This window comes from Antechinus flavipes, chromosome 2, assembly GCF_016432865.1.
Source record: "Antechinus flavipes isolate AdamAnt ecotype Samford, QLD, Australia chromosome 2, AdamAnt_v2, whole genome shotgun sequence".
Taxonomy (NCBI): domain Eukaryota; kingdom Metazoa; phylum Chordata; class Mammalia; order Dasyuromorphia; family Dasyuridae; genus Antechinus; species Antechinus flavipes.
In genome coordinates this window covers 37,951,418-37,963,551 of record NC_067399.1, presented here as the reverse complement: position 1 = coordinate 37,963,551, position 12,134 = coordinate 37,951,418, and the positions used below count along the sequence as shown (strand labels likewise).

Sequence of the window (12,134 nt, the reverse complement as noted above, 5' to 3'; positions counted from 1 at the left end):
CTCCTGAGCCATGGAGGATCAGGATCAGAGGAGCTAAATCTTTCACATTTGGCCATTGTCACAATGTTTTTACTCTGTACAGTCTTCTGGTTCTGCCCTATTTCCCATGATTCCTAGCAAAATAATGATCCTTTCCCTCTTTATTCAAGTTTGCCAAATATTCATCTTTTACTTAAGTTATATTGACCTTGACCTTAAATCATCATAATCAAGTAAATCTATTTCACGGTATTTACATTTTATAGACAAAAATGAAAATTTTAACATCTGTAACAAACTACTTGATTTTCTTTTTAAATATCTCCAGATCATTACTGTATCCTTTGGCTTTCATTTTATTTTTGTCAAGTTCCATTCTATTTCTGTATTCTTCCTTTTATATTGTTTTCTATAAATTTTTCCATTTTTCTCTTTTCAATTGTTTCTTTATCCAATTACATGTAAAAATAATTTGCAAGATTTTTAGTTCCAAATTCTTCTTCCTTAAACCTTCCCCAAGATAGTAATCAATTTGATATAGGTTATACCTGTACAATCATTTTAAACATATTTCTGTATTTTTCATGTTGTGAAAGAAAAATCCAAGCAAAAGGAGAAAACCATGAGAAAAAAACAACCACAAAAGTAAAAGTAGTATGTTTTGATCTGCATTCAATCCTCAGTTCTTTCTTTGAATGTGGATGGGGCATTTTTCATCCCAAGTCTGGTGGAATATTCTTGGAAATATTCTTGGATCACTGTATTTATGAGAAGCGCTATATCTTATCATAGTTGATCATCTGCATAATGTTGCTATTACTGTGTATATGTTCTCCTCATTCTGCTCACTTTACTGAGCACCAGTTCATATAAGTCTTTCCAGCTTTTTCTGAAATCTGCCTGCTCACTAGTTCTTATAGAATAGTTGTAATCCCACACATTTATATACCACACTTTATTCAGCCATTCTCCAACTGATGGTAATACTTTCAGTTTTCAATTTTTACCACCACAAGTCGTTGCTCTAAATATTTTTGTATATATTTATCCTTTTACCTTTGTTATGATCTCTTTGGGGTACAGACCTAGTAGTGGTTTTGGTGAAAGGGTATATTTAGTTTGAATAACTTTTTGGATGAAGCTCCAATTTGCCCTGCAAAATAGTTGGATTAGTTCACAATTCCAACCGTGCTTAACTTCTCTAATTTTCCCCTACTCCTCTCCAAAACTGATCATTTTCCTTTTCTGCCAGCCAATTTGATAGGTATAAAATGGTACCTCAGAGTTATTTTGATTTTCATTTCTCTAATCCATAATGATTTAGGGCTTTATTTTCATATGACAATAGATAGCTCTCATTTTTTCTCCTGAAAACAGCTTCTTTTTTCCTTTTTTCTATTTATCATCTCTGGGAAATGACCTGTATTCTTATAAATTTTTTTCAGTTTCCTGTGTATATGAGAATGTAGAAATTCTCCCTAGTTTTTTTTCTTTCTATTCTTGGTTGCATTGATTTAGCTGTGCAAAACTTTTTGAATTTGATATAATCAAAATTATCCATTTTACATCTCATAATGCTGTCTAGCTTTTATTTGGTCAAAAATTCTTCACTTTTCCATAGATCTGATATGTCAACTTTATTTGCTCTCCAGGTATTATCCTTTGTGTCTAAATCACATACACATTTTGACCTTATATTGGTGCATAGTGTACAGTGTTGATCTTTATCCACTGTCTATCATGTTGTTTTCCAGTTTTCCCTAAGATTTTTGTTGGGTAGTGAATTCTTATCTTGGAGATGGGAGCTTATATATGAAATTGAATCTCCTGATCCATTCTGGCTGATCTATTTTGTAGCCAGTACCAAATAGTTCTGATGATTGCCTGTTTATAGGACAATTTGAGATTTGGTATGGCTAGGCCACCTTCCTTTGCATTTAAAAAAATTAATTTCTTTGATTTCCTTCAGATTCTTTCAGGTGAATTCTATTGTTATGTTTTTCTAGGCCTAGAAAATAGTTTTTTGCTAGTTTGATAGGCGTACATAGCAATGAACAGTTAAGTTAATTCAGACAGAATTGTCATTTTTTTTTTTATATTGGCTCAGTTTACCTATGAGCAATTGATACTTTTCTAGTTGTTTGGCTCTCACCTTTTTTGTGTGAAAGGTGTTTTGTAATTGGATTCATCTAGTTCCTGGGTATGTCTTGGCAGGTAGATTCCCAAGTATTTACTTATATTGTCTTTTGTTATTTTAAGTTCAATTTCTCTATCTATTGTTATTGCTTTTTCTTGGCAACATATAGAAATGCTGAGGATTTCTGTGGGTTGATTTTATATCTTGAAATGCTGCTCAAGTGGTTAACTATTTCAAGTAGTTTTCTAGTTGATTCTCTAAATTATACCATCATTTGATTCAAACCAGTTCCAATTATTCAGTGATGAAGAGAGCCATCTATACCCAGAGAGAGGCCAGTGGAAACTGAATATGGTTTACAAGACAGCATTTTCACTCTTTGGGTTGTTTTCTTGCATTTTATTTTGCTTCACTTTTTCTCTTGTACGGCACAATAATTGTATAAATATATATGCATATATTGGATTTAACATATTTCTACGATGTTTAACTGGGGTGATTAAAGTATACCTTCCTAGTGGATAAATGATGAGGCGGGAGTCCCAAGGATAGTGGGAAAATAGAGTTTTTATATCAAGGGCTTTCCTCTTTTTATCATATAATAAAAACAACACTGTGCACATGGGACCACACAAACAACTTGCTATTATATGTAGTTTACCACCTGCTATCACTCTGCTTCAATCTCCACATAGGTTGTCACCGCCCCTTGACTTCTCAGGAAGGCCGAGAGCCCTTAGGGGAGATAGGGAGCTGAACCAGTCATTGTCAGCAAGTTCCTTCTAGGCTAAAGGGTCTTATACCTTATCCAGAGTTTCCCCACTGACTGTGTCCCTCTACAGGCAACAGTGTGGGAGCAGGGAGGAAAAATTAGAACACAAGGTTATATAAGGGTTAATGTTGAAAAATTATCCATGCATATGTTTTGAAAATAAAAAGCTTTAACAAAAAAAAAAAGAAAGGAAGGAAAGAAGGGGCAAAGAAAGAAAGAAAGGAGAAAAGGAAGGAAGGAAGGAAGGAAGGAAGGAAGGAAGGAAGGAAGGAAGGAAGGAAGGAAGGAAGAAAGAAAAAAAGATAAGAGGTTCTAATTCCATTCTACTCCTAACTGGAAAAAAAAAAAAAAAAAAACCTACTACAGCTTTGCATGTCTGTGGGTTTGGAAAGATCACAATCTACAGGATAATCTTTTTTAAAATTTTATTTCATTTTTGGATTACATTTGGAGTTCCAAGTGTTTCCGTCTCTTCCTCCCCCAGCCTGCATTAGCAGATGGGTTCTGAAATTTCTACCATCTCTCACACTAAAATCCTGTGATGTTTCAGAATTTCTTGACATTCCAAGATGTTGCTGTGGAATTCACCCAGGAGGAATGGAACTATTTGGATCCTGGTCAGAAAGACATGTACAGGGACGTGATGCTGGAGAACTACCAGAACTTTGTCTCTCTTGGTAAGCTAAATTTTTTTTCAGTCATTCAATCTGCATTTATTTAGCTCTAAGTACTAGGAACTGTGGCAGTCACAAAGAGAAGAAAGGTAAAAATTAGACAGGCCCTGCCCTCATGGAGCTTCTGTATTAGCCAGCAGTATGGCTGTACATGTCAGTACAAAGCAAGTCATTTACAAGGGGATGGCAATAGAAGCTAGGAGGATGAAGAAAAGCCTCATTCTAGAGATGGCAGAATCTCAGCTAAACTGTGAAGGAAAGTAGGGTTGCAAGTGTTGAAGGGCAAAGCGTAGATTTGGGGGAGCATCCCATGGTGACCTGCAGAGATGTCAGGGAGAGCATCAAGTGAGCCACTGCAAGGCCCCCCGTGGCCATGGGGGGCTGAGGAGCTTGGTTGAATTTGAGTAGCTGGACAGGGAGGGAAAGTCACACAAATACCTTTATATAGAGATGCTCTCAGACCTTTGGGCAGTTTTTGAGTAGTTATTGCACCTCCCAGACAAAATTTCCAGCTTTGTCCAGCTGGAAATCAGCAGCTTCATTCTGCAGCCCTGCAGGCTCTCCTTTCACACTCTCTGCTCAGCCAGGCTTCAGGTTCTCCATAGAGCCCCAGGGCAGAGAAGGAAAGACTTCTCCCAGCAGACAAGGAGTGGGTGAACGTGACCCCATCTGTCCTGTGTCTGCACCAAAAGCTCTGTCCCTTCCCTCACATTTGCTGAGGGAAACTTCCTTCAGGGGTCAGTGATGCTTTTCCACTGGCATTTCCAGACATGAACCCTTTCTGTAGAGAGAGACCAGGATGAGTTCTAAGATGTCTCTGTGTTCTCAGCACTTCCCACTTATTTCTCCTTGAGCAGGGCTTCCAGTAACTAAACCAACTGTGATTTCTCATCTGGAGAGACATGAAGACCCCTGGCTTTCAAGGGAAGAAGACCCCAGGTGCATTTCTGAGGGTGAGTAGTAACCAGGCAGGCAGGGGATGCAGTCCCCCAAGTGCCAGCCCTGCACTGAAGGAACCTCAGGGTTCTGAGTTCCAGTCTGTTCTCAGACACTTCCCAGCAGTGAGACCCTGGACAGGTCCCTTAACCCTGTGTGGGTCCTATCTGTCACACGATGTGGAGAAGGAAATGGCAAACTCCTCTGAGATGTGAAAATCTGCCAAGAAATGCCTCAGAGGGGCTTACAAAGGGTCAGATGCAGCTGAAAACCCCTGACCCAGAAATCTAGGCAGAGACAGGACTCACTGCAAGCAGGGGCTTGACTGAGTCATTAGAGTGAGTTACCTTGGAAACGTTGGGCCTGGAGCTCTCTTTGAGGCCTGAGGAGAGAAATTGTGGTTGTCTATCCTGCACTCTTCCTGTAACCTCATCTTCCATGTCAAGAAATGGTTTTCTATTAAATCTGGCTTTGTATTTCTTTCTAGTCTCAGAAAAAGCTATAATTCTTCTTGATCATGCTTAGCCTTCCCCACATATGCTGGGTCCTATCCTTTATTTCTATGACTGTTTTCTTAAATCCTTAGATTATTTTTCCTCTTTGATGGGTCCTGAGAGATAAAGGGAAAACTTTCCAGTATAATTAAGGCTGACTTCTATTTTCAAAAACAAACCATTGCTATATCCTGTTGCCTGTTTCATCTGCCTTCTAATGTGTCTCAATCTTTTCACTGAATGACCATTTTAAGATGCCATTTATACCTTCTATCCACTTCCCACTTGGCCATTCCCATCTTGAATTTGTAAAATCAGTTTTCTATTTCCCTTGCTCCAAGGAAAATTGCCTTTAAAGTCATTAATGGTTAATAATAATTATTATTAAGATACAGTTAGCAAGTGTTTTATCAGTGTTTGGGATGCAGTGTGTGTGTATTGTCACCATTTTACAGATTAGGGCTGTGAAAATCCATAGCATTTTAAGTTGTCCATGGTCACTTGCCTAATAATTTTCACAACTGGTAGTCACACTTTGACTTTCTTTCTTATCAAATTTAGGGAATTTCCTAGAACAGGGAAACATAGAACATGAAAGCAGATTCTTGGGGTCTGACGTGTTACCAAGTATAAAGAGCACCAACTTCCTAGTTAGCAGACCTGGTTTCAGAGCGTGCTTCTAACACTTACTAAGTGTGACATTGGACTATTCACTTCATACCTCAATGCTCCTTTTCTATTGAGGTCTTGAGTTCTGTCCAACACTTTGTGACCTTGTTTGGGGTTTTCTTGATGGAGATCCTGGGATGGTCTACCACTTCCTTCTCCAGCTCATGTGACAGATGGTGAAACTGAGGCCAATAGGATCAAATGAATTCACCAGGATCCCTCAGCTGGAGAATGTCTGAGACCAGATTTGAACTTAGGAAGATGAGTTTTCTCATCTTCATTTTCAGTGCTCTGTGCAGTATGGGTCACACCTCGCTGTTCAATGTTCTCAACAGCTCTTTGTTCATAAAATCACACCTTCAATCACTATCTCTTCTTCAGTGTTACCAGAGATCAACTTGAAATATAACTCTCTATGGTTTGAGAATTATTGTTTTAATCTCAGAAGATTTAAATGTGTTAGAAGTCACCAGCAGTTCTGCTACCTTCCACTCAGCTCTTTTTGACTTTAACTCCTTTGTGACCATGATTCTTCTACTTTGTCCATATTTGTCAACCTTCTTCCTCACGGGGAAGACGGACTGGACTTGAAAGCAATTTTCTTTTCCACACAACTGTGAGTAATGGGTGGTGACACTTTGCTGTGTTTCTTTCAGATTCAGAATGTGAAACCAATGACTCGGCTTCAGCTCCAGCGCAATGTATTTCCACAAGAAAGCCATTCACAAAGAGATTCAAAAAGCATGGTTTCTGTGATTCCAAATTGGGAGAAGTTTGGAATTCTGACTCTGGATTAGAAAGGCAGACAAATGACCTGGAAAGACAGCTAATAGTGAAGCATAAAAAACCATCTCACAAGTTCAGTGTTCCATATTTTTTCCAATTTGGGAAAAAACTCAGTTTCAGTTCACTTCCCCTGCCAAAACAGAGAGTTTCTACAGGAAAATGTTTTCATAATCATTTTAGACTTGAAAAGGGCTTCAAATGGTACACACACTTAATTAAACTGTGTAAGTCTAATAATTACAAGCGTACTTTCAGTTACCACTCAAAACTTAATCATTACCATAGAGTGTGTTCTCAAGGAGAACCTCATGGAATTAATGAATGTGGCAAAACCTTCGACATCAATTCATGCCTTACTGAACATGGAGGAATTTGTAGTGGAGAGAAATGTCATCAGTTTGGGGAATGTGGGAAAACTTCCAGCTACAATCCATATCATACTATTCATTTGAAAAATCTTCAGGAAGAAAAGCCTTTTAAACAAAGTGAAAAAGGTGGGAAAGTTTTTCACCAGAGGGGATATCTTAGTCAACATAAGAGAATTCCTACGGAAGAGAAACCTTATAAATGTAATGAATGTGGGAAAGCCTTCACCCTTAAGGGAAATCTTAATTCACATAAGAGAATTCATACTGGAGAAAAACCTTATAAATGTACTGAATGTGGCAAAGCCTTCAGGCAGAATAGAAGCCTTAAATCACATAAGAAAAACCATACAGATGAGCAACCTTATAAATGTACTGAATGTGGAAAAGCCTTCACCCTTAAGGGAAATCTTAATTCACATAAGAGAATTCATACTGGAGAAAAACCCTATAAATGTACTGAATGTGGAAAAGCCTTCAGGCAGAATAGAAGCCTTAAATCACATAAGAAAAATCATATTGAAGAGCAACCTTATAAATATGATGAATGTGGAAAAGCCTTCATGGAGAAGAAAGCCCTTGATGGACATAAGGAAATTCATACTGGGGAGAAACCCTATAAATGTAAAGAATGTGAAAAACCCTTCAGTGATGAGGGATACCTTAAAAGACACATGAAAATTCATAGTGGATTGAAACCTTTTAAATGCAATGAATGTGGAAAAGCTTTCAATTCTAAGAAAGAACTTGCTATACATGAGCGAATTCATACTGGGGAGAAACCCTATACTTGTACTGAATGTGGAAAAGCCTTCAGGCAGATGGGAGGTCTTAATAGACATAAGAAAATTCATACTGGAGAGAAACCCTATAAATGTAAAGAATGTGGAAAAGATTTCATGGAGAAAAGAGGTCTTAAATCACATGAGAAAATTCATACTGGAGTGAAACCCTATAAATGTAATTTGTGTGAAAAAGCTTTCAGCCTTAAGGACCACCTTAGTAGACATAAGAATATCCATACTGGAGTGAAACCCTATATATGTAAGGAATGTGGAAAAGCCTTTCGCTCTAATGAAGGCATAAGCAGACATAAGATAATTCATACTGAAGAGAAACGGTATAAATGTAATGAATGTGGAAAAGGCTTTAACTTTAAGATAGGCCTTTCTTTACATGAGGGAATTCATACTGGAGAGAAACCCTATAAGTGTAATGAATGTGGAAAAGTGTTCAGGCATAAGGGACATCTTAGGAAACATGAGAGAATTCATACTGGTGAGAAACCTTATAAATGTAGTGAGTGTGGAAAAGTCTTCAGCCTTAAGGAATACCTTAATAGACACCAGAAAATTCATACTGCAGTAAAACCCTATAAATGTAATGAATGTGGAAAAGTTTTCAGCCTTAAGGATCACCTTAATAGACATAAGAAAATTCATACAGGAATTAAACCCTATAAATGTAGTGAATGTGCAAAAGCCTTCAGGCTTAAGGGACACCTTAATAAACACAAGAAAATCCATACCGGATTGAAACCCTATACATGTAATGAATGTGGAAAAGCTTTTAATTGTAATGAAGGCCTCAATGGGCATAAGAAAATTCATACTGTATTGAAACCCTATACATGTAATGAATGTGGAAAAGCCTTCAGCCTTAAGGAATACCTTAATAAACATAAAAGGATTCATTCTGGAGGGAAATCCTTTGAATGTAATGATGTTGGAGAAACTTGTACTTAAAGTCCAATTCACCTAATAAAAAATGAGAATCTCTTAGAATGTAATAAATATGGGAAAACTTTCTTGTACAGCTCAAACCTTAAGAAACATCAGATAATTCATACTGGAGAGCAGTCATCTACATGTAAACAAAGTGAATGTTTTTAACCAGCAGAAATATTTAAGAGATCCAGTAGAAGTCTTACTGGACATGCAGTTTTAAAATGCTGTTTATTTTACATGAAAATAACTTCACAAGGTCAATCTAATGTAGCACATTAGACAGTCTTACTGACAAAATAATTGCATTTTGGGGAACAAAATCTTTTATATCTGGGGACATGGAGGAGCAGAAGACAACTTGGGGAGTAGATTGAAATGTTAAAACGGGCCTTAGTTACTCTAAAGATGCTTACAAGACAATCTCAGATGTTGGACACAGTATGATTACAAAGCTAAGTAAAGTCTAACTTTACATCGTTCTATGCAAACAAGATTGGATGGTTGTTGGGGTTTTTTTTTCATTCTGATAATGGGGACCAAATGAAAACGCTCTCAATGTTTTTCTCTTCACCCTCCTACTCTCCTAGATATTTCTTATTCTCCCCAAATCATTTCCTCTTTCTTTTGGGCTACCTTGTACTTAACTTCTGTTGAATATTTCATATCATCCCTGGTAGATTGTGAACTCACTGAGGCAAGATCTGTCTCACTTTCATATTTGTACTGTCAATAGCAGTTCCTGCCACAGAGAATTTAATAAAGATATAGCGATTTTTTTATGGTTTTTTTTTTCCAGAGTCCATGTTACATTTCCAGATCTCAGAATGCTGCTTTTGAATCTCTACCTTCTTAATGCATCTCCTATTAGATTTGGCCATCTCAATGAGGTCTGATGACACAAGATCACAAAACCTCATTGTTAGAAGGAACTTTAGCATGTTTCTCATTTATAATAACCAGCAAGTGGTCAAGTAGTCTTAAAGATCTATTGTTGCTATTCAGTCATTTCCATCTCTTAATGACATCATTTGGAACATTCTTAGCAAAGATATTAGCCATGTCCTCCTCCACATTCTTTTATAAATGAGAAAATTGAGACAAGCAGTCTTAATTGACTTGCCTGGGGTAACACAGCTAGTAAGGCTAGATTTGAACTCGGGAAGATGATTTCAAGCCCAGTGCTCTATCTACTTTGCAATCTAGCAGGCCCAAAATTCTGTTTTGGAAAGAGCAATCTGAGCAAGGTTTTATATTTATAGAGAGCTCAAATTTTACAAGAATATTATTCCTTACATGACCATTTCATTCTTGGACTCCTGGTTCCAACTACTTCCCCCTTCTAGATACAAGTAGAACAAAGATGATTTGAAGGGCCTTTATGTGACAGATATTCAAATACTATCATAGTTTCTTCTGATCTAAGATTTTCTTAAGTCCAATCATCTGGATTCCTTCAACTGTCATGCTAATGGCTCTGCCTAGCTATTCTAAGATCAAGTACAAATTCCTCTACTTGGCAGGCTTTTGTCCTTCACAGTCTTGAATCAACCTACTTATATATATATGATGACATATACATATATATGAATCCCCAGGCTTATTAAATGTTATTTTCCTTTCTGAACTCCATATCTCAGTCAGAATGACTTTATCTTCCTACATATGACATTCCATCATGTATCTCCAGGAATTTGAATCCTGCCTGAAATGCCCTCATTCTGCAGGTTCACTTAACAATGCAAGCTCTTTTAATTTAAAATGCTGAGTCCAACATCAGGGAGAGTCAAGAACCCCCTGACAAAGTCATTGGGTAGACATAAACCTCCAGGAACTCTGGATCTTCTGTGTTGGGAAAAAACCCAACGCAAGATTTCTCTTGCCAAGGAACTTACTTATGGGGGGAAGACCTTACACAAAAGCTATCTGAAAAGCAAGAAGGAAGGTACCACCATTCTGAACACCCAACAGAACTGTAGATGGAAAGGAAAGAATTTAGTTGGTAAGTTCAGATCTCAAGCCTCCATAAAGTATAGGTTTATCAGGACTTTAGTGGCCCACCATTCAGCTCTCCAAATCCAGGGGAAATGAGGGAGATAAAATGTTTAGTCTGGGAAAAGATGCTGGAGCAGTCAGCCATTTCTCTCTAGACTATTTTAAAGATGAGGAAACTGAGGCATAAAGCATGAAGTGACTTGTCCAGGATAACCTAGCTAGAAAGTGTGTAAGGCTAGATTTGAACTCAGAAAAATAAGCATTCCTGCCTACTGACCAGGAAACTTAAAAAGTAGGAAAGTGAGGATGTTACTAGAATTCTGACATTTTTGGATTATTGAGAAAAAGTGACACATAGTAAGCTATATTTGATATTAATATTTCTGTCACCAGGCATACAATCAGAGCCTGATGATTGAATGTTGCTTGCGTCTGACTCCATCTCTGAGAATCTGCATTTATTCTTCCTGAGCTTTAGAGATTCTGAGAGTTATGCCCGGGTAGTGATGGACAAGTCTCCCACCCACATACACAGACACACGGCCTCCGCTTCCGCACATGTAACAGGAGAAGCTGGGCAGGGGCCCGGTCCCCGAGAGTCCCCTCCAGCTCCGGACCTGATCTAGATCTCTGGCCGCAATGCGCTCGGCAGTTAAAGCACTGTACACCTGCGCGCTAGGACTGGGGCTGTCTAAGAGCGGAGCATCCCATGACGTCACTGCCGGACTGAGAGTGAGAGCCCGAACACGGAGTTTCTAGAAGGTCCAGAAATAGCTGCGCATGAATTGGGTGTTTATCTAGGAAACATTTCACAGCCACTTCTCCGTGTCCGGCTTTTCCCCCCCCATCCAGCTCCCAGCAGAAGAAGCGCCCATAGGGCAGGGACCTTCTGGGTCAGCATTCTGTCATCAATCTTGACGTCCGCCGCCAGGCGCTTAACCACACTCTGAGTTCGCCATCCGCCAGACTACATTTCCCAGAAGGGAGGAGAGAACTCTCGGATCCTGACGGATGCCGGCAAGGACCACGCTACCTCTGAGCAGGCGCAGTGGGAGGTGTCTATTTCCATCCTTTTCCACTTAGGCGGAGGTTGGGGAAAGTTGCCAGGCTGGCGGGTGAGTATCTGTGTGCGGGAGCGTTCTGGCGTGGGGCTCCGCAGGTGGAGAGACGGTTCCCGGAGCTGGGAGAGGGAAAACCGGATCCCAAGGATCCAGGCTTCTAATTCTGCCCCGAGGCTGTCTGATTCATGACCCGAACTAGTCCCTTGAGCCCCACTTTTTTGCTCAAGAGTTAACGGGGGTGGACCGAGTCCCTGAGGACTAGCTGCAGACAGCATTGATTAAGCACCTGTTGTGTGCCAGAAAGGAAATGTAAATAACCCAACAGTAAGCATTGATTAAGCGCCTTTGAATAAAGCAAAAAGAGGCCCTGCCCTCCCTCACCAGTCTCTGTGGGGGGGACATAGCTGGGACACCTTACTGAGGTAAGTTATGGGTAAAGAGGAGCGGTGGAGGGCTTGGAGTCAGGAGGGATGGGGATTCAACGCTCCACTTTTATCCGATGTTGTGAGCATGAACGATCATAGCTAACATTTTATAAAGAC

The 12,134-nt window shown here is 39.1% G+C and overlaps 1 protein-coding gene across 9 annotated transcripts in view; it reads left to right on the top strand.

The window, feature by feature from the left end:
- LOC127547581 (zinc finger protein 595-like) overlaps nt 1–12,134 on the top strand; it is a 200,646-nt gene that overhangs the window by 93,708 nt on the left and 94,804 nt on the right. For 5 of the 9 annotated variants that reach the window (XM_051974470.1, XM_051974471.1, XM_051974478.1 and 2 more), the window contains 2 exons: nt 4,420–4,515; nt 6,318–9,323. In XM_051974470.1, coding sequence (XP_051830430.1) covers nt 4,420–4,515; nt 6,318–8,557 — 2,336 coding nt within the window. In that variant the 3' untranslated portion in view covers nt 8,558–9,323. Of the gene's footprint in view, nt 1–3,438; nt 3,566–4,419; nt 4,516–6,317; nt 9,324–12,134 lie in introns of those variants that run through there. The other 4 variants (XM_051974477.1, XM_051974473.1, XM_051974468.1 and 1 more) reach the window with 3 other exon arrangements.